General features: G+C 41.6%; 1 protein-coding gene across 1 annotated transcript in view; it reads left to right on the top strand.

Moving 5' to 3' along the window:
• Positions 1–23,333, top strand: part of LOC110988809 (short transient receptor potential channel 4-like) — a 59,328-nt gene that overhangs the window by 17,153 nt on the left and 18,842 nt on the right. The window contains exons 6-10 of the mRNA XM_022252674.2: positions 11,967–12,154; positions 12,979–13,157; positions 15,550–15,689; positions 16,912–17,516; positions 19,693–19,891. Coding sequence (XP_022108366.1) covers positions 11,967–12,154; positions 12,979–13,157; positions 15,550–15,689; positions 16,912–17,516; positions 19,693–19,891 — 1,311 coding nt within the window. The remainder of the gene's footprint in view (positions 1–11,966; positions 12,155–12,978; positions 13,158–15,549; positions 15,690–16,911; positions 17,517–19,692; positions 19,892–23,333) is intronic.

The following is a 23,333-nucleotide window of genomic DNA, read 5'->3' on the forward strand; positions in this document are numbered from 1 at the left end:
TAATTTGATACTGTTCCGGATGTTTCTTTCGTCGATTCTGCTGTGACGCTGTAACATCTGTTGGACACTGTCAAGGGACGGATCCAGAGATAAATTGTGGAGGGGGTAGGCCAAATATTGGGGAATTTCGAAAGCAGCCTTCTATGGACTTTCTGTGGGTGAAGCTAAATTCGGGGCTTCGGAAATGCTTTTGAAAGGCTTTTCCTTTATATCAAGAAAGACAAAAATGGGGAGGGCGGGCCTTAGCCCCCCTCCCGATCCGCACAGCCGTAGGCGTTTTTGCATTCTGCACAAAAGTAAAACTCCTCTTACCCGATTTTGAAAAACATTTCTGGCATAAAAGGTTAAAGTATACGTTCAAATTCGAGCATACGTGCATCTGTTTTGCCATTTTGCACCTTTGGAGTGCGAAAAAGCTACGGAGGCTTTAAACGGCCATCCATATTACCACGTACTTGGCTCCTGGTTTTATTCCTTCAAAGTGACATTCTAATAAGATGCACATCGTTTGAGTGAGTGCGTCGCTACTCCCTGTTGATTTCCACTGTATAACAATTTCCTTAAAATCAGGTAACTCAAAAGAATACCTGAAACGTCTGCTTCATATTTTGACTTGATCACCAAATATTCCGATTTTAATTAACGTGTATATTGGAAAAAATAATACTTGAAAGTAGATGCTTTTTCGTCAGGGCAAAGCGTTACAATGGTATCGGCAAGTGTTTTCCACAGTTCCTGGGTATATACAGCAATGGTTTCCTGAATTACCGTAATATCCGAGACCAGTAACACCGCTGCGGGGATCGGTAGCTAAGTTCAGGTTGGATCTCCTAGGTGGAAAAACGAACATATATATTTATATATATACAGTCATTTGCAAAACTTTAAGACCACCCATACAAAATGCATTACCCGGAAGAAAAAACAAACATAAACCAATCAATCATGGCAACGTATGTTCATTTTCAAATGTGTAACCTTAGTATCTTGGTTAATTAAACGGCTATCTGGCTACATTTCCATGTTTGAAATGTTAACAGCCTAATATTCAGTGTGCCCTCCCTTATTTCTGATTACTTAGAATGGCTTTTTTTACCCATGCTGCCTTGCAGACAAAATGTCATGCAAGACCTGCCTTTGCAAAAGATTTCATTTAAATGGGTCTATAGCACTACACTGATGATACGCACCTCTGTAAAATCATGTTAAGTAGTCGTTCAATGAGACAATGTAATGCAGGCCCAGTGACAGAAATAGCAATACAATTCCAGGTGGTCTTAAACTTTTCAAAATGACTTACAGATATTGTTCAAAGCACGAGGGACTTTTCGAGAATTTCGACATTTGCCAAGGTCTCGTGAGTAATATGAGCCTGGGGATAGCCAGTCATGTTCTTTTTCTATTATGGGCTAATTTAATTCAGTTGTCAAATTATGGAACGTTTTACCCACCCACATTAAGGACTCTGCTGTCAATAACTCATTCCTTTTCTGAGAGATCTTAAGCAGTCTGTTTTCAAGATCATTAATTTTTTCCAGATCATTAATTTGTTCCCGGTATATAGGCCATCATGAGTTGTCTGGTGCGCATGGTTGGCCAATTTAAGTCTGGATTATTACCACATATGGGCATAGTGACTTGTCCTGACTGATACGACAATTTATCCAAATTCAACTTTGATATTTTCAAGATGTATTTTTTTTTTTTGCGTTGGGGATATGTTAAATATATATATAACGGTTTTGCCCCCTCACAAGCTTACTCGGGTGGGACTCGAACCCACGACCTCCTGCAAAACCGGGCAAAACCGTTATATATATAATTAATATCTCCCCAACGCAAAAAATACATCTTGAAAATAGTTCGCGGTACCCGCTGCTTCATTTGACTCGAACAGCCGACACCGGCAAGCTCGGTGGTCGAGTGGTTAAGACATCTGCACTAGTAAGCAGGAGGTTGTGGGTTCGAGTCCCACCCGAGTAAGCTTGTGAGGTTTTTTTCGCAAGCTCTTGGACAAGCACTGAGCATACAGTGCTTATTAATATATGTTGGGTACGGGCAAAACCGTTATATATATAATCAACTTTGATATGTCAAGTTGGGAACGACGAATTTTAAATCCCACTGGTACAAACGTGTTATAGAACTTCTAGTTTATGTCTGCAGTCAGGTTTTTTGCACAGCCAATCAAACTTTGGCAACTGAAATTTTTCCTTTGTTTTTTTCCATGCTGCAACGTTTTAAGAAAAGTACACCGTAACATGGAAACACCCATACAATTCGTTGCAGACTGCTATAACAAGTCTTGTGATTGGTCAGATTGCGCGAGATTTGTGACGTAACAGGCCGGCCATATATGGTAAAACTCTAGACGAATATGTGCATGGGAAGTGAATATATGGGGAAATTTGGTTTCATTTCTTTTCTCTTCGTATGTTTGTGTCTGTCAACATAATGCGTGGGATTGCATATACCTGCATGCAGGTAATGACATACCTAGCTTTACTTTCGCTTTCCTGGATCCACATGCTTTTGTACGCATAATTCTTTTAAATCTATTTCTTTTGTTAACAGCTCTCCATCCTGTCTCGTAATATATATATATTGTAAGTTTTTTTTTCTTTTTTTCCCCATGTTGAGAGCATTTATGTTAGTTTTACCTTTTAAATAAGTTGCAATTTGTTTTGTTATACCTGGTCAAATAATATAGGTTTTCCTGCGCAAAAATATTTAAGTCGCTATTCAATTTAGAAAATCCTAGGAACAGCAGTCAAATTCGCACGGCCTCTCTACGGTACTCGTAATAAGCATGCGATTTCGTAAATAGGCAAGGATTTTTGACATGTGCATCGTTTGTCATCGAAGTGTAATTTATAAATTTGAAATTTTTGAGGTTTGAATAATTTATTCAAATTACATCATGAAGAAAACGTGTTTCACTGGCAAAGAAATCTCTCTCACTACATTAATCACCTTGGTGGGAGAACCTCTTATTTTATGAGCTCAAACATCGAAACAAAATGGCAGAGCTCGTGCTCGCTACACAAGAACATCCAATGTTGATCGTGGTCGTTTGATTGAAGCATTTGAGAGAAATGGTTAAGATTACTTAGAACTGACAGTCAACCTTGGAATAATGAAGATTTTGGCTTCGTGTAATCCGAAATTCTCTACTTTAAAAGAAAAAAATAAAAACTCGATATTATCCCAAGGAAATCATTTAACAGAAGAAAAGTGTGTACATTTATTTATAAAGTTAAATGGAAAGGATGAGGATAATAAATGTCCAGGGCAAATATCGCCAGCGATCAAGACGTTTCTGGAACTGTACGCCTATCATAATTAATACAGAAACTTCTATTGTCTCCAATATTCAGGCTACGTACCGGTATACTTTAAAAGCTTACATTGCGAATATGAGCGCCCATTGACGAAAATGAAAGTAAAATATTTTGGTACGAATCCGCCTCCTAGTCTCCTAGAACAAAATTGAGTGACCTTTGTGCATCATGAAATTGAATGATACTGCTCCTAAATTTAATCCTTGAAAGTGCACGATTCGACGTCTACAAACGAAATTGAATGCGCCAAGTTTCGAAAATGAACCACGGGAATAACGGGCTTCTCGAAATCGCTCGAAAGTGAATGCACGTTCACGAATTTGAATGCCGTTTGCACTAATTCGACCGAGAAAACCTGTATTAGTGATCACATAAACGCGAGGGGAACACCGAATATTAATGTTGTGCGTCTCTACACAGTCGCACTTCATTAATATTCAGTGTTCCACTCGTATTCGTGTGATAAACAATCAACACCTTGATGAATATATTATGAGGGAGTAGGAACTTGAAACAGGGTCGTGCCCACTGCCAGGGCAACACGTTGTGCTCCCCAAAGCGTAAGAAGAATGTTACCTCCTTAGAAGTGTCTCGTGAATAACATGAAGCGAAAAACAAGGCCGGGCTTAGAGGATGCGAACGGATATCAGTTATTTCTTTCCGACCACTGGCAACTAGTTAAGTCTTGAAATGATCTAATACAAAGCCTCAAGTGCCATTTGCCCCTCAGGTGTACAAAACACCATGGACCCTTACACCGCAGGCAACAATTGGTATGTTATACCATGGTCAAAGATTACACTGGAACCGTCTTATATGTAATATATGCATATTTTACTGCAGAATAAATTAAAACACTTTGAAAAACTGAAACACGTGAACAGCGAAGTAAATACATGTGTTAATTTACATTCTTTTGGTGGGGGGAAAAGTCTAGAATTTATAACAAACTATTTCACGAGAGAAACCTTGGCTTCATAAGGCATAGTCTGATCATTACGTTGCTTTAATGTCCTCGCGCTGTGCACATCTCCTGTAATAATTGGCGCGTCGCACCACCGCGGCTATCCACCCTCGTTCCCAAGATTATAAAATTACAACTCGGTGGACACGACACATCAACTGTGGGAAAGATCACCATTTTGCATTTTTTTTGCAGCTCGGTAACATCGCCAGTGCGCTCGACGCGTGAATGATGCATGTGCGCTTGTAGCATATCACGTGATCAATTGCGACCAATAAAAATTCAGTATCCATGACCACGGTACAACAATGATGTCTGTTTCAGTGGAACATCCAAGTGTTACAGTGGTGATTTGGGCTCGCGGCATTAACCCGTGCGTTAACCTCGACGTTAGCCTTTCAGATCTACCGCTGAAGAATTACCTGCTAAAGTTACCTTAGCAGATAACTCACTGAAAATGAGGCTACATAAATGGGATTTCGCACGTTTTCTGCGTAGCAACTCAGTAATATTAATGTAGGATACACGAGCAATTTTGCGTGCAGCAAGTTGTCGCGATTGTGTGTTCCCTAAGACAAGTGCTAATTGACCTCCGAAGCTGTGTGTGCACGTGTTTGGCAGGTGCTGTTTTCTATGCATGAATTTGCAATGAAAGTCGCTGTTAAAAGGTTTAACTTCCCCGGCTGCGGACTGCTTGTAATCACTTGTCATTGATTGCCACGGGCGTGGGGCGACAGTTTCGATCGTGTTGCTTGTCGCCTTGCCCGCACGCCGATCAAACATCGTCGGCTTGTAATACGCGATACTTCATGGAATTTTGTCGCCTGAGTATGTGAACTAAGGGTTTAGTTGTCCATAGTGTTCATAAAATTGTTGGCGGATGCTCCGATCATATATATGCCAATGATAAAACTCAAGTTTTGTAAACAGTCTAAGGTTAAATACCAAAGACACTGTTGGGTTGAAGGGTGCATTGTTTACACCCATCTATTGCTTTTAATATCCACAATAATGGTGTTACATCCCCGTAATCTGTTGCTTCCTTGTCTCTTTCATTAACCTTTTGTTCAGATTTTGAAAATCAAAAGTAATACTGCTGTTAGAGTCCCATAATATGGAGGGGGACTTTCAATCAGTTCCTGCATATTCTAAAAGCAATTTTCTATTTCGTTTCATCTCAACTTTTTTACTACTATTCGAATCCAGGGGGTTGGGTCCGGCCATTATTACCTTACATTGAAACATTTGTATCTACCGTCAAAATTCAAGTTCGAAGAATGTGCCATTGGTACCTGCGTAATGGGTGTCTTGAAAGGGGCCAGAAAGTGTTTTTTTTCTGCAAAAACTCTCATCATGATCTTCAGTGGTCAGTTACTTCAAGCTACGAAAACATCTCACATAGATCGCCCAGACTCGTTTTCTCGGGCATATGGAAGTTATCATGTACATTTAGCATGTTTGGCTGTGAAACAATGTGGCGGTTGTAATGACAGAATGCCATGAAATGTCGGGACTGTTGTTGAATTCCAGTTTAGAGCCCATGCAGACTTTGTGTGTAAAGTATGGTCACCTGGAAATCAGAGTATTTGGGGTGTCATTTTCCTTTTTAGGGCTGCTTGACCTAATGTCATAAAGCACATTATTTGTATAAAAGGCATTGACGCTCTGCATTCGGTTGCAAATACACTGACGTCACGCTGGGGTATACTCTATATACATGGATATCATCAGGTCAGGGGGCCAGACTACGGATTAATGCCGATGCGTGCAGTTTTAGAGCTTATTCGAATGTTCGCCATTCCGACACACGCTGATAAAAGAGTTGCGTGCAGCACGAGCTGTCGGTGTAGGGTGCGTTCGATTAACTTACACGTGAAAGTCAAACTTACGCAAGACCGTTTGTTTAGCCATCACGTGATCTTCTTGCCTGCCCATGGACTGTTCGAGCATGAGCATGATGGAACGTGGCGGGGACTTGACCTTTTTCCCAGAATGCCTTGGCGAATACACTGCAGTGTTCGATTAGGCTCATTTCCAGGCTTCCTTTGCGTGTATCACTGGGGTATTCAGGGAAGCTAAATCGAACGCACCGAATATCAAAGGATTTGTTGTATTGACTTGTATTGTCCCTTCAGCGTGTTCAGCATTGGTCATTGCATTGTGTGGACTGTCTGTAACGGGGGGGTCTTTTAAATAATGCAATAAAGCGGATTAAAACAATTGTCAGTCATTGAATTTTGCATTTGATGAAATTTAAAATTCATTAAGGGCTTTTATTGTAAATCTAAATGTAAATATAAACGTGGGTGATTTATTGAAAGCAATCCTACAATCAGAGGTTAGAGAATAGCATACACAAGAAATGATCACATTTGAAAAGGAGGCTAAAACCCTAAACAGTCCTCAATTCTCCAATGCCAGTATGGTTTTACGTACACCACAGGGGGTTAGGCTTAACACATATGACCCATTAGGTTCAGATTGCGAGCAGCTTGAATGCAAGCCAACTTTGTTACGAAAATCAGCCAACCTTTGTGACGAAAATCGGCCAACCTTCATGACGAAAATCGGCCAACCTTCATGACGAAAATCGGCCATGAATAACAATTCCTAATGTTCTGTCATGTCGCGTTGCTTATATTTCTGCCTGAATAGGCCTTATATACACAGTGCCGCAGCAAGTAGACAAAAAATGTAACAAAATTGTTAATACTAAGGTCTGTATCTCCACTATGTTGATATTAGAAAAACATCGATATTTATTTCTGTCAAAAGTCTCTTATCTAACACAAGAAAACGTTCCTAAACGTGCCTAATTCTGCTGGTAACTTTGTATTAGTTTTGGTGTAATTAAGGTCACCCGTGTTGACTTACTGACTTGTCCTTGCTTGGCCAATTCGGTTCATTTACATAGTCGGTGGTTATTCTGAACTTGCTCAGACCTGTTTAGTGAAATGTCAAGGCTAAAAAAACCAGAACTGGGCCTACTCTGTTTACTTTTCCTCAGCCATTGGTGGAAGCTGAGGGCTGTGGCACAGTAACGTAGGTGCTCAGACAGATAATCGTGTAAAAATCACTTGAATTCTTGGTCAATAATTGTCTTCAACTAAATATCGGGCGAAAAGTTCCTTAATTTTATCTTCTGGTCTTGGCATTTGCAGGTTTAACTCCTCCATTATCGGATTACTTCCGATCTAATAATTATTGTTGTTGTTTGTTGTTTATTTAAAAAAATATTCAAACTTTGAGGCCAACAGTCCGAATTACATTTGAATTTACAAAATAAAAATAAATAACTAAAAACATACATCATTGTAATTAGATTATTACAACATTACTCTAAATTACATCAAATATTTCATTACATTAATTACAGTATTGTTTCATTTAATTGTACAATTACAAAAGAAGGCATAAAAATGGGGGAAAATACATTTATTTATTGGTAGACTACAAAAACTTCAGACTCTACATGACGTTTGTAATGAGCACAAAAAAACACAAAGACACCTGAGGACAAATTAAGGAGAATGGTGTACCAGCCACATTTTGAATTGAAAAGGTTAATGTAGCAGGGGATTTGGCTTTTTTTTTTTTTTTTAATTAAAACGGTTTGTTGTAGTCCTAATTGTAGTGATGCTTTTACTGTTTCGCACATTCTTACCATGGCTTTCAAGTCTAGAAAGGGGAAACAATGCCTTAGTACGGGGATTGGACGGGGTCTTTTTTGCAAAACTGTGGCAATGGTCTTCTCGCCTGTTGGCTTAAGTGTCAAGGCTGAGAATTCTACAAGCATCATCATAATGATCATAATCTCGTCCTAAAATAATTAATAGATGCCACCGGTGGGAAATTAACCCCATAATGTTTTGAAATGCCTGCTCCAGCCGGGTGTGTGGCTGTGGAGGAAACAATGTTAGATGTCATTTTGTAAAGGATGTGTAAGTAGGCAGGCGAGTTACAAAGCCGTCATGCATGATTCTCCAGCCGTTGCGCTGGAATGCATCGCGGTACTGGCCGGTGGCATGGGTGGGCAGACCGATCTGTCCCTCGCTAGAGAAGTGACTGCTCTCAGCATGGTGTTAAAAAGAAGCTCTATGTTGGTTTAACTTTCTTTTTCTATCCGTACCCAGGATGGCTCCACTCGTGCGAGTATTTACTTAAGCCACGTGCGATACCAAGCTTAACTTCGCATGAAATATTTTTATATGGAGCTGTACCAAAAATGAGGGTTATGATATCTGAAAGGAAAAGACCATATCTAAATAATAACTTGCTACCTGTGCTTTCCCGTGCGGGTAGCGAAAACTCAATAGGCTCATAAATAGCATGTAGCTCACGACAACACTCCCGCATGTCAAGTGGCATTTACGGGAGGGAGTTATAATCCATAATTGATTGGGGGTGACGGTTGATATCCCTTTACAACCGTGGGGAGTTCCAGCTTGACCGTGAGTTGTCAGTGGAGCCCGCCGGCTAATTACAGGTGCCTTCCCAACCAATTTGTTGAATCACGAAGCATGTGAGCTTTGTTCCCACGTTGCGGGCGAGGCCTGCCTTCTATGAGAAGGTGAAGGGTGCAGTTTTCCCTCTTAAAAGATTCATGGAGTTTTCATGGAAGGGGACGGTGTTGGACGATGGGGCTAGGCAAGGTGCGTGCGCTGAGGTACTGCTACCACGTAAACAAATGGAGCAGAGAATCTTGATAAAAGGTGTGAGGTCAAATTATCAAGGTAGAGCAAAACCAGGATTGAGATGTTAAATCTAATACATGTAGTTGTGTAATATGCGTTATATATAAACTACAGCTCTTACCATAGGTCTGAACGGTCATGACAATGGAAGAAGAAAAAAAAATAACTAGAGCATAGTACTTGTTTCGTTTACAAACACAAGATATCATGTGATATCACAGAATATCGATCCAACCATTGAAAACTCTGGTCGGTGCAATTCTCATTGCAAAAATACATCTGCTGTGGATTAAATGGGAAACCAAACATTTTATTTTCCCCAAAGTAACTTCTGGGTTGATTATGTCGTCGTTTTGACAGTTGGCAAAGGAATTTGTTTTATACAAGAAGTATTTGTGGTTCTTCCTCCACGAAAGTGTAACGAAATTAATCGTCACACAGACGTCACAAATGTAATGTACATTTTCGCAATAAGTCTAAATTTTAAAGCATGACTTGAAAGCGTTTGGACGACACTTTTGTCTAATATCAAGGTTGTCTGAAATTTAAAAGTTACTGGTACACTGAAAATCTGTATTCGGAGAACCCTCAAAACATAAACATCGTATTTTCCTGCCTCGTTTCCTGAGATGCTGGCTAACGAAGTGTGTGATGTTGGACTAATACCCATTGACGTCATCTAGACGTGACACTTCGGCCGATGAGTGTCAAAGGAGGAGGGTTGACGATCATACTGAGTTTCAAGATCATACCTCGTGTCGTCTCCGACAGCCGCCAAGAATTGTCGTGGGTGAAGGGAAAATAATTACAAGAAAGACGAAGAGATTAAAAAAAAATAGGTGACCGGACTGAATCAAGGACCCAAACATTTCAATTGGCCTTAGGTCACTCTTTTGGGCGTCGCTTTCAAATGGCACGAAACAACTTTCACCACGGTCTTATATACTCAAGAATCGATACGACACTGTAGGCATAGGCTACTTTCCTTTACTAACCAGCATAATAGACCGATTGCGCTCGCCAAGTCACGTGACCTATAGTGGGTATTAATTATCAACAAACACAGCGTCCACCAAAGGCAAAGTTCTTCATAATTGTCATTTACCAAAAAATAAAGCTGAGACAGCAGGTGCCGTACTCCGACTACTGATATTCTGGGTACTATACAGTAATTGCTGTACTGTTAAACACAGGTTGCTATGGGGTTGATACCCACTTATAGGGTCACGTGATTTATTGGGCGCAATCGGTCTATTACTGCAATGTGGTTATCTGTAACGAACGTTAGTAATGCAGAAAGCAATAATCTTGAAATTGCGCTCGCTGTAACTGTTCATCATATATAGAATATTTTAGAATGGATCTGCTTCGAGACTCCTGCCTTTTGGCGTTTTTAGAATGATTCGAACCAAGCATAATAAGTACATTATAAAACGTCACGCAAAAAACTGGGGAAAACGCAATCTGTCAACATAGTATAATCAGGTATTGATATGAAAGGCCACAGGTGTGGTTACGGTCTAGATATGACAAAAGTAAAACAAAAACTGGAAAAGGGGAAGGGGTCATAACTGACTCATGGAAGTGTTGTAGGACGAGTATGTGTCTCATTCTTTTTCCAATTTGTAAGAAAGATCGAGGAGAATTATTTCCAAGAAAAGAATTTTCCAAATCATACAACACCGAAAGGAGTAGGTGACTGGCGAAGCCCTATCTCCTTAAAAGTAGATCCGGACCTAATGCAATGGTCGTTTGTTCACTAAATTAAATACTATGAACATTTCCTGTTTTCTACGACACAAACGCATTGTGAGGTTCTTCAGAGAAGAACTTGTGAATGGGTGTTTAAATCTTTATCACCATTACCCAGGTCAAGGTCAGCAAGGTTAGGCACCACTTCTTCATGGTTTAAGTGGCTGGTGTCGTGTGAAAGTGGACGTTTGGTGCCTTTCCCTATGCATTTGGCTCTTGCTTTTCCGGGTTGGAAATATTACCCAAAGAAGGGAGCTCGTATATTGTTATGAACTCTTACGAATGCGTCAAGTGCAACGTAAATCAGCCCAATTAGAATCGTAGACAGGTTTTGTTTTGTCATGTTTTGTTTTAATTACAGAAAAGAGTGGGGTCAATTAACTCTGTACGGAATGAAAAGATAAGCTAATTCTTGATTTTCATTGGACAAAACTGGAATATCAAAATTCGTTCATACGAAAAAATAAGTTTAGAAATGTATACTTCTGGAGTATCGGTACTTATTTAACGTCTGCCCCCCGCATGGACTTGTTTGCTTTTCATTTTTAGACGTTTATGGGTGTTGGGCGGTGGTTTGTTGAGGTGTACGAATTGTCCTACGATGTGTAGGCCTAGAACGGGTTATTTCTTCACTACCCCTTCGCTTCTATCTCTAAGGGGTTCTGAATGGTGTGAGTCGAAAATCTGTTAAAGGTCACTGCAGCTGCAGACAAATTAGAAGATAATTAAGGTCGTGTAGCAGCCTGGGGCTTGGGTAGAATCCCCCGCCGTGCATCTTCCCCAATATCACCATCATGCATTGCCTCTTTTTTGTGACGAGCATGATAATGGATTTTTAAAGTGATTGACCAAAAATAGTTGATATTTTGGACCAATAATTCTTACCAGAATATCAAGGTCGAGGTGTATAGCACCGAAAGGTCGCACGTGTATGTTCAAGTTCACCTGTACTGGGGTGCAACTGTCAATTAACAACATGAATTTACGAAGGTCTGATTGCTCGAAACCAGCCATGTCTATAAATGTGGACGATTCAAAGCTCCTACCAAGTTGCAATGGAATCTGTCAAGTGTAATTGAACGCTCAGTGTTTGTTTTGAAGAGGGCCATAGAATCCGATGAGATTCTTCGGAAGTCTTCTCATTCTGTTTCCAAAAGTGATATTTCTCCCGTAGCCCTTCCCTTAATTCGAGTCCATTCCTTCGTTCCTCCCCAGTTCGTGGCTCATCCGCACTGCCAGCAGCTACTTATCAAGCGATTCTACGGGAAGATGTCTTTCATGAGGGACTGGTCTCTCTTCAAGCAGCTACTCCTGTCCCTCGTCATTATGCTGATGTACCCCTTCACCTCACTGTTGTACATCTTCCTGGGCAGCGGCAAGGTCATGGACTTTGTCAGTACTCCGTAAGTCCCGAGGAACTCTCATTAACATTTCATGTAGTTGCCATCTTGTCTGTTATCATAGTTCCAGCGTGTAGGCTGGTGTGGAGCTCCATGAGTGTGGGTGGGCCTGTTAAGTTTCTCACGGATCTGAATCTCGAGCTGGTTTGACTCATCCATTATGAGGGTTCGGGTGTCAGTGAACCAGCGTCGGTCACTGATCGCGATCCCGATCCGCGTGAAGGCCCTAAATGAGGTGTCATCCTGAAGCGGTTGAAGTCTCCTTTAATTGTTCCCTTCATATAGGATGAACATGTCTTTGCTATCCTGATATTTATAGAAGTCACTAACTCTGTCAGCACGTTACCAAGTCAACATAAATGCTAATGGCTTGCCATAGGCCTGGGGATTTTCCTGGTCATTTGTTATGCTTGAGCAACCACAAATTGGCCGACATCCATAGAGAACTATTCTTTTCCATTTAAATGAATAATAATATACATTGAAAAGACACCGATCTCCCAAACTTGGTAACATCCGGCAGTTATTAGCCTGAAAGTAGTTTATAGCAAAATTTATCAGCGCTGTCTTGAAGAGACACAGACATTTCAATAGTTACAATATATTTTTCTTTGTCAAGTGAAGTACGCCACACATTTGTTGAAAAGGTGACGAAATGAACACAGACTTTTGAGGTGATCGATTCTCATGGTTGGCATAATACAATTATGATTTATTATGAGGGGCAAAGCAGTCTTGAGAACAGTGGGTGTATCCACAGAACTTTGTGTCGTTACTGATCGGTGTGTGATTGGACATTTTTGGATCATCTTTGGATCTATCGACAGGTACGTCAAGTTCCTGATGGACATTGCTTCCCGCATGACCTTCCTCGTCTTCCTGCTCATAACTACCATCGTCCCGCCGACAGTGACCACGGAGGAGGTCATCACGGGGCAGGGTGACCCCAACCAGTTCAGCCAGGTCCCGCTCAGTGTAATAATCTTGATCCTTCTGTGGATTATAGGTAAGTGGTCCTGGATTCATGACCCATTCGTTCATTGGATCGTTATTAAAACACCTGTTACTCCAATCGGCATTGCCTGGAACAATTTTGCGGGGCAACAGCTACTGGCGTTACAACTTTGGTTCCCCTGTTAGAATGAAGTCTGAGAAATGGGTTTGCGGGTACACCATGGAATCAATCTTTTTGGACTAGGTGTGGTTCTTAAAAGAACCGGTGAGTACCGGTTCTTTTAAGAACCATACCTCGTCCAAAAGAGATTGATTCCATGGTGTACCCGCAAACCCATTTCTCATGTTTCATCCACCATGCAAGGCTTCAAATCTTACTTGGCATAAAGTCTACGCTCAAATTCAGAAAGCTCGAATATTAGCTCCGAAGATCAGCCACGCCTCGAGTTCAAGCTCTCCATTCAGTGTCTCTAGGATAAGCCCACTATTGTATAAATGCTTCTCCACCTCTGCGTCCCTTTAAGCTGTGCACGAGGAAGAGGATGTAATTCAATGTAACCCTTCCTGTGAACCATCAACTTAGACCAATTATCGAGACATGCAACCCCCTAAAGACAACGGAAACCACGAAACATTAAACTAAACAACGAGCTACCTAGCCACACAGCAACCAAACCATGCATGTAGTTGCGAAGACTTCACCCGAGCATCAATTCAATCACAGAACAAAGAAAGTAAACTTGTGGCTGAAGCGTACGGTGTATGGACAGCAGGTCTTAATACAGACATCCCAGCCGTCCTTTCTGTCACAAGTTTTATTTCTCCATGGTTGAACCGTCCGACTAGTGTCTCAAAGCCTATATAGCGACATTATTTCTGGCTTATCTGGCCGGCACTCATGCCATTAGGGCAGCCAAGCGTAAATGTTTCGAGAACAGGTGCCACCAGGGCCCCTGGACCGTGTCGGCTGAAAACAATATGTTAGGTTGACCGTGGAGGAGGGAATGGGTTGACCGCATCTTGACTCTCTAAAGGGTGAAATTTTAAAATTGTTTTCAGTTTATCGTTCAGTTGTCCGGGGTCGCGTGTGGTTCTGTGTTCATAAACCAGGTCGTATCGAGCGTGTTATGCCATAACTGTGCATCAAACAAAAGTGTACGTCTTATAATTTATGAAATGTTAATATGTTATATTACATTTACACGTAATTCATTGCACATTTGAACCCAGCATCCGAGACTTAAAGGTTATAGAGGAGAGAGAGGCTACTGCCATTGGTTTGTTTCCATTCTGTCTCATGTGCATTTATCTCTCTGATGTGGTAACAATAAAGAACACAAAAAGGGCCCAAGAAGACATTTACAAAATAACTACAATAGGCAACCAGATCCTAAGGGTAAGGTAATTGTCAATAGACAAGGAAGTGTTTATTTCCAAAATGAGATGTATCCATTCGAAAACATGCAAGTTTTTCCACAATTATGAAATATAGAAGAATTTTAGTACTGTACAATTGTGTCCCTGAACTTGCTTTTCACTATTTTGACTCATTAAATATGTGTTTAGCTGTCTGAAAGCTGTCAAAACTGACTGCAGGTAGTTGAAAGAGATTAGGATTCTGCAAGGTTTCAACATTGCACTTATCGCATTTCGAGAATAACTATTCGGTCAGTTTTCAGCCTTTGGGACTCCTTGTGCCTAAGATTACATCTTGTGCAAATTAATTAACAGAGTCCGATGAACAAAAAAAAAGACACATGAAACCGTAAAGCCAAAACAGAAGCATCGTGCCAGACGATGCCAAATTAATTCGTTGATACTGTCTCACGTATTTACCAATGCCTGATTTTCTTGGCGGTCTTAACTTCAAGTAAACCTCAAGGAATAAACTAGATGTTACCAGGTTATTAAAACAAATGCAAAATGTAAAACTTTTTTGCAATTATGTTTTAATTCCAGTATACAGATCTCAATATTTTAAGTTGCCCAGGAGGAATTTATGTACTATTGGGGCAAAACCAGTTCGTCAATAACATTCAATTTCAAAGTTTGGTCACCACAATTCTAACATCTTGTCCAGACATTCGTCATTCATATTGAGGCTTAACGGAACTGTCCTATATTACTTTTTACGCTTGTTCGGAGATGCAATTTCCATTTTAATTAAACGAATATTATTTTCAGAGTACTATTGTAAATGCATTTTTTGTTAAGAATTGTTCTTGAACATTTGTAGAATGTGTTTTGCCACGATAACGTTAATTTTCGTTGATAGACGTGGCTTGTCAATAAGGGCTTGTCTGGAAGCAAATATTGGGGGGGGGGCTTATTTTGGGGATGAATCTGGGAACCTTTTTCATGTAACTCTTCTGGACTCCCTGGATCCACCATTGCCTGTCAAAGTTTGGGGCCTATATTTAATAAGAACTTCTCTGTTATGTCAGGGATGACATGGGCGGAGATCAAGGCCATCTGGAAAGGGGGCGTGAGCAACTACTTGAAGGACGGTGCGAATGTACTGGACTTTGCCATCCTGGCCCTATTCTGGAGCTACATGGTACTGACTCTCATCAGTTATTTCCAGGTAAGGCCCCAACAGTCATTCTCTTAATGTCAGCACATGGGCAGGGGAAGGACTTCGTTTGCATAGGGCTAGGAGTTATGCTTTGCATCATGATACGAAATATTGGCTCCTATGTTGAACTGAAACAAAATTAAATTGACCACGAAGACGAAATGCAAAGTATAAGAAGCAACGTTGGTTGCTTTTGCGGCGACTTTCATGAGTTAACCACACGCACGCCTTACGTGTTGCAATGGAACGGGTTGAATGGAACAATATCCAGCAGCTGAAACGAAAATTTGGCAGAAAACAAAACCAAATGCAACACATTTGAAATCGTAGAAATTGATCTACCGTACGCAGGTCACTCGATTCACATCACGCTAGGCATCACGTATGCATTCTGCCTGCACCAGGCCATTTGTGTCGACTTGTTCAATCGAACAACTTACAGGCCGTCAGCGCTCTCATTGCACTAATTTTTGTTGCACTGTCTTAATGGGGTTATTAAAACAAAAAGGTCGTAGCTGTTGCTGGTATTCTAACTTCGATGTGGATTTCATGGCTAAGGACAAGAGTTCTTTGAAAAGCATGAAGTGACCCCGCAAAAAGTAGCATCAAGTGCCTTGAGAGCTATTGAGTTAGTAGAAACACTGTAACAGGTTCTCAAAAGTCTATTTTCAACTCCGCCGTAGTCTTTTTTCAGCCGTTAACTGTTGGTTTTATTTGTCTAACGTGTAGTAATTTCCGCATTCCTATTTTCTTGTAAAGTTTTGTATGTCTTACATCTGTGGTTTCAAAGCTAGACCGGCTTCAAATATATTCTTATGCGAAAAAGTCTATGAACTTCCAGTGTAGAGGCCGAGATCAACAGAAAATTGTTGTTTCCTGACACAATTAAGTAACTTCTCCACAGGGGCGTCTTAAGTCATCATTGCGTGTTTACGCTTGTTATGAACGATAGGGTCTGTAGGTAAGGAACTGACAAAAAAACGGACTGAATGGACGTTTATCGAAATGATGCTTAACGCAGAGCACAGTGTCTCAAGTGTTTCAAAGTATGTCTGGGTAAATATTTACAGCAATGCGACATTTCTATTCACAGAAAATCACGGCCCACCTCTCTGTGACTTCAGTCTGCACACTTTCAATTTAGACGGTTCATTTAGCCTAGGCTCAGGGAGTTCTTTTTGCCTTGTTTGGAGTTGAGATTCTTTTGTTTCGTTTTTTTTCTAAACTGCAGATTCAGAGAGACACTGAGTTAAGAGTAGCTACCACTGTCATTCCTGGGCTTGGGTCCAGCCCGGTGGTACCTCCAGGACCATCGCGCTCCGTCGCTACCGATAGCTCAACTGTCATCCCTGCCACCGTCAACCTCTCGAGCGAAGTCTCCCTTGAGGAGCTCAAGCAGTACATCACGGCCACTATCCTGGACACGGAGGCAGCCCTGGACGGGGTGATCCGCTCCGAGCTGGACCGGATGCTGGACGTGCTCCTGGAGAACCTGACCTGCGGCGTGGAGGCCACCCAGGGGCCGACAGCGGCCCCCGAGCCCGAGTTCGACCCGCTTCACCCGGCCCTGGTGGCCGACGCGGTCTTTGCCATCGCCACTGTGGTCACCTTCCTGCGTCTGCTAATCCTGACCGTTTCCAGCCAGTTGGTGGGACCCTTGCAGATCTCCCTGGGTGGGATGCTCTTCGACATTGCCAAGTTCATCATGGTCTTCATCATCGTGTGGTTCGCCTTCTCGCTGGGTTTGAATCAAATCTACCAAGCTTATCAAGAGATCGATCTCACTCTTTGCTTGGCTGAGGGCACGGAAGATTGCAGGCCCGGACCATTCTACGAGTAAGTCATCTTCTCTGTTTAACCTAAGTATAGGTTAACCTTAAGTTATAAGCGTGGGTTAGATTGTAGAAGCGAAATTTCCAATAACTGTATGTACCTCATTACGTGCTGGTAACATTTGGTTATTTTAAGAAAGTAGTCTCTAATACCAGTGTTCCCATTTCAGTTTTGAAGGTACAACCATTTTTGTTCTTGACTTGTTTGGGATGAATATGCGTCTAAACTGTAGCACTGTTTTGCATTGGGTCTTCCTTCAGGGTCATGTGCATCCCGGTACCTACCTTAGGTAAACATCAATTGACCTGCTGATCCTTGATAGAGAGTTAAAGAATGAGGCGGGCGTCATTCCGGCACTTCTCCTAAAATTGCCCTGAGGAGTTGAAAATCAACATACATCTTTTTTCTGGGTGTGCGTTCATATATTTGCCTGTGTGAAATCAGAACCGATCGCATTGATATATTGCCACTCAGGAAACTGAGGAGGTCGTGGAATGCTGGCTTGTTGACGAGGGTCAGAGATAATGAGAAAGCTCCATTAACGATTGCTGTTCGTTGACAGGTATATGCGTCGTTCTGTGACTGGAAAAGAGCAGTCTACCACCAAGGCTCATTACAAAAATGGAAAACTCCCTCCTTGCTGTAAATTAATAGTTTGTCCTTGTGCATGGACGAAACTACAGTAATTCTTGCACAGAAGTTGGCGAGCCGAGCTTAAGATCTGAGCTCGGATAACTTGTCAAGTACATGATACTTGTTCACTGCTCGTGCCAATTTTGCCTTCACAGGTGCACATGCCGGGACAAATTCATAGGATACGGTGGGGCAAACTTAGTGCCGATATGTCTTAATTCATGCATTTTACATACTCCATGTTGGGTTTTATTATTGATTGATGGTTGAAGCATTTGTTTATTCGGAATGTTAAGCCTGTTGCTGTAACGGTGGAGAGCTATTTAGATAGAAGCTTAATTGGAGAATTGAGGTTCAGGATAAAAATCATAGTACGATAGCACGTCTGTGGATAGAAACAGGTGTTAGTAACTCAAGATTTCATTGTTTCTTAATAAAAGGATGTAGGCCTATAGATTCATGCTTACCCATGTGCACTAACCGCTTGGTCATAAGTTTCAACTAAACCTGCCACAACAGGGACGTGTTCATTTCAATCGAAGGTGACTCAACGCCAGACGGGCGACATCTCCGCTCCTTGAGCTGGCTCGCTGGTCTCAAACCGTCCCTCTAGGCAACGCGCGAAAGCTCTCGCTGCGGTTGGCTGGTGCCCCGTGGGCAGTCCAGACAGCCATAGCGGGGAGGATGGGAGTCTGGTTGGCGAGGCACTGATATCAATTACCCCGTCTGGGCCCAATTATTAGAGTGGAAAGAAGCACACAGTGCAATAGGAATGAGTCTAATCTGTCTTCCTCTATACACCGTACCTCAGTTTAAATGACCCAGCAATTTGCTTCAAGCTCAGGAGTAAAACGTCCTGTATGTGTCATTAGAGAAACTGGTTAATTGATACATTTAAATGAGGCCAATGTACGCTCTTTGTTTGTCTCTTATAAAACGGAATTATTCCAAGCATTGTGTACGTGCCCTCAAGTTAGATTCAAATTTATTTTAAGGGTCCCATGCACCTGGCTATGAGCGAACGGTTTGAATGATTATTCGTCGCCGTGTCATTTTTATTTATTTATTTATTTTTTTGCTTTTAAACTGGCAGAACCTCACCCAGAAGATCTAATTTTGATGGAAGAAATATAAAGTTTTGTCTCAAAATTTAGGGGAGGCATTTCCTTTTCTGCTTCAGGATATTTCAGAAAAACGAATGGCTTCATAACATGGATTGAATCGCGTGTTTTTGTACCATTTATAAGGGAAATTTTCACTGGTTCGGCAAGTTTGGCAATTAACCATTGGTTCGGGAAGTTATTCCTAAAAGTACATTGCTAACAGTGATAGCTTCCTTGTCTTACATTTGGGCGCCAGAAGCCTGGCGCATCAACAGTTTGACAATCTCTATTCGACCGCTGTCGGCTTAAGCTAGAAGTCTGGGAAAAATACCAATCTACTTGTAATTCGTATACGTCACAAAGTCCTGACATTAATGTTATTAAAAGTGCATGTGCTACATCTATGCGAAGAGACTTTAATTTTGTCTTCTATTTGCTTTCAGCGTTGGCCAGTCCATGCTGACCCTTTTCTGGTCACTCTTTGGCCTGGAGGGCTTGGAGATTATCCGGGTCAATCATGCTAAACATGGCTTCACCGAGGCCGTGGGAACCATCCTCTTTGCTCTTTACATGATGTTCGCGGTGGTCGTCATGCTCAATGCACTCATTGCCATGATGAGTAACACCTACACGAGGGTGGAGGTAAGACATACCTTCCAGATTTTGTCGAGAAAAAAAGGAATTAGTTTTCAGAGTACAAAGTAACATTTTACTCACAGCCGTGCGTGGCAGATGAGTCTTGAACGCTTCGACTTTCTGGGGGGTAATATAAGGACTTTCCCGATTTATCCAAATAAAATATTTCATGTGCTATCTTCTACTGATAATAAGGATATGAATTCCTGTTCAGCGTAGTTTCTGGCAGCGCTGTATATCGTCCAATTTCCCTCAAAATATTGTATGTTGACCAGGCTATTGGTTTCAGCAAATTTGGTGTCGTTAACTACACTCACGGGAACGAGGAATAATGCACTGGATTTTGCACCTGCCCTCAAAGTGTTGTTTTGTATTTAATACCCTATACGGGAATGTAGTTATTCAGAAATGAAGGTACCAATTTATTTACGTATTGATGGGAATATTGCCCATGTCATCATGACTCCTGTTGGAAAAGGTGACAGGGCACGCGTGAGAGACGAGGGACATAAATTACAGGAGAATGTTCGGAGGTAAAGAACCAAAGAAGCTCTCCGAAGGCAAAACACTGGAATAGTCTGACTTTTTTGAGATAAGGACATAATACTCCGAGTAATGTTGGAGCGCTTACTCCATTCAGCAAGGTTAGAATTTCGCACTGTGTTTTGTCTCTGAATAAGCACCTGCTATCTCCGTCATATTTGGAGTGACCCTGAGATTTTCTTTCGAGATGTGTAGCAAACACATTAGCATCAGTATCTTTGATGCTCTGGCAAACCATATCTCTGCATTTTACCTTTATTCTTCAAGTATGAATTCAATTTCCCTTTAAAAGTAGTTTATAACTTACGGTTTCTAAAAATGGTAGGAATTTCACCTTTTTAGATGGACGGTTTAGTCTACATGATCACTTTACGCAGATAATTTGCTGCATATTTATTTCAAATGGAATTTATGATTGAATGGGATTGGTATCTATCTTGCTTTGCCACTGTGGAGCAATAGCTTTTGATACAACGGCTTAGCCCTATTTCTGATTATTTACGACGGACATGGAGACTGTTGACTCACTTCATAAAGCCAATCAGTGCATTAGATGTGAATGTGACATCTAAAATGTCACATTGACGTGCTTACTTCCCGGGATTTGTGATCATTTTGTATTTCTCCTGGCACCAGGCAGAAGTGAAAGTCGAATTCTATTTCAAATTCCGTTCTGGTCATTATCCAGTCACATCGCCCAGCTTTGAGAGAACTTAAATGGTAACCGTAAGTTTGTCCGTTTGGTGCGATTAGTATCGACATGACATGGAGGTCCATAGTTAAAACTTGTATATCCACACTGTCGTCACAGTAAATACTTCCACATGGAGGGTCTGCATGGCTCTTATTTTGCAGGCTAGTGCTTTTGTTCCACTAAGTATGCACAAAGGGGGCTTAACTGCCCTGAGAGATGGCTACCACGCAAAGCCCCTATTGGTTAGTGACACCAGTGGTTACTGCATTAACTGCAACTGTGACCTGTCAGGAGTCCACATTCCTTGCGCGGCTATGGGGAGTTGGGTTGCTCATGTATTAGGGTTCATATTCCTCGTTTTCATCAGATGTATCCCGTGTGGGGTTTAGGGACTGAATTCTGTCATCCCATAGGATGACTGTCCTAACATTTTGTGTTGCGCTCCTAGGTAGACTCCATTCTGATATTCCGATGTCGTAATAATTACCGTAACATATTGCCACAGCACTTCCATGCACATTCTTCAACTTGACGCACGCGTGCATTTGACAAATCATGATACCCTATTGGCTGAAGAGGCATGTAACGAGCGTGTACCACGTGTCCACGGGTGTTGTGCCACCGCAATCATGCATTGCTTCTTATTCTGGTAGTTGAATTACAATATAGAGGTTTTTCACGTGACGTAAAATGACGGGTAAGGACATTTCCGGAAGCGCACCACGTCCGTGGAGGCGCGTGCATATTCGAACCTGTGTGCAATTTCATGTACGCCAGAATGTTGAGAGATTTCGAGGTTGCGCGCGTTTCCGCGTATATCCTTGGGTACATTCAATCAAGGATGTCAACTATATTTGGACAAACTCTGATCGAACGCAGGCTAGTCGAAGGTGGTTGGACTAGTCTAGTCAACTATTCGCGACTGTATTAGGGACAAGTTCGGTCAAGGACCATAGGTAACCATAGTTCTACTTACTGTCATCGAACTCTAGTCTAGCCAACTATTCGCTACCAGCCTACGGAGGTTGGTTGCGTCGTTGGTTTCCACAAACCGTTTGTAATATAACAGTGCAGAGAGTACCAGTTATAAGACAAACACTGGAAAAATAGTATGTCACTAGTAGACGACCATTTTCACCCTCATTTTTGCTAACTTGCCTTTCCTGCGGCCACTGTTTCTCCCCTTCGTCCTAATAACCTGACAACGGTTGACTGGGGTTGTTTTTACTTCAATTCAACTGCACATGCACCAAGTACGTTGCGAACCAACCATATGTTAACTAGTGGTCCTTGATCGAACTTAGCCCGTTTCACTTGAACACCAGCCGTCAAAAATCATGCGACTGAAAATCCTCGCTAAACTGATCCGTCAGTGATATCCAGAGGGCATTGCTACGGTTGCACCCACTAGCGCACACATGCGCGTTACGGTACATCCCAGACCAATAGGACATTGCGACTTGTGACATGCTCGCGTGCCCCAAGCACATCGCGATTTGGAGCCGACAGTAATGGCTTCTCGATGGATTAATCTCTACAAGGAGAAGAGGTACTGCAAGATGTCATAATTACACTGAATTGCACAACGGGAAACATTTAACATCATCAGTGTGTCTTTAATCCTGTCACTAAGATACGTCAGACCGGCCAAACGTTCAGACTTGAGTGCTCATTAAATCTGGAAGAATTTTATTACGCCATGCGTGGAAAATGTTGATGTGAGGAATTTGATCAAGAGTCTTGTTGAATTGATAACCTTAGCACTGTCATGCTAGATAGCATGTTATTGAGAAATTCGTCATGAAAGCAGGCAGCACATCAAGACAACAAGTAGTTGCCCTGCCTACTGATCATAAATCAGTCCACCACATTGGAGACCGGACTCGTTGACCAGACTTGCATTAGCGTCATAAAAGATGTGTTTGCATTGGCATCATGAATAGAGACACAGTGGTTTATAAAATGAGTAGAATGTTCGTCTGGAGTTTCATTAAATGTGGAAAAATCCATACAGAGTATTCATAAAACAAAGCCATCCCGAATGACAGCAAAGATTAATATTTTGCGTTTCATGCGTGGTTGAACCATACTGTACAATTTCATTAGAAAACAGAACCAGTACTTTGTGATCTGTTTTTCATGGCTGGTTCGTAGAGATTCAGACTCTGCCTGTGTTAAGATCACGAGCTGATATATAGACTTAAGTCCAGA

This window comes from Acanthaster planci, linkage group LG10 (assembly GCF_054643075.1).
Source record: "Acanthaster planci isolate LZ-2023a linkage group LG10, COTS_SCS, whole genome shotgun sequence".
NCBI classification, from domain to species: domain Eukaryota; kingdom Metazoa; phylum Echinodermata; class Asteroidea; order Valvatida; family Acanthasteridae; genus Acanthaster; species Acanthaster planci.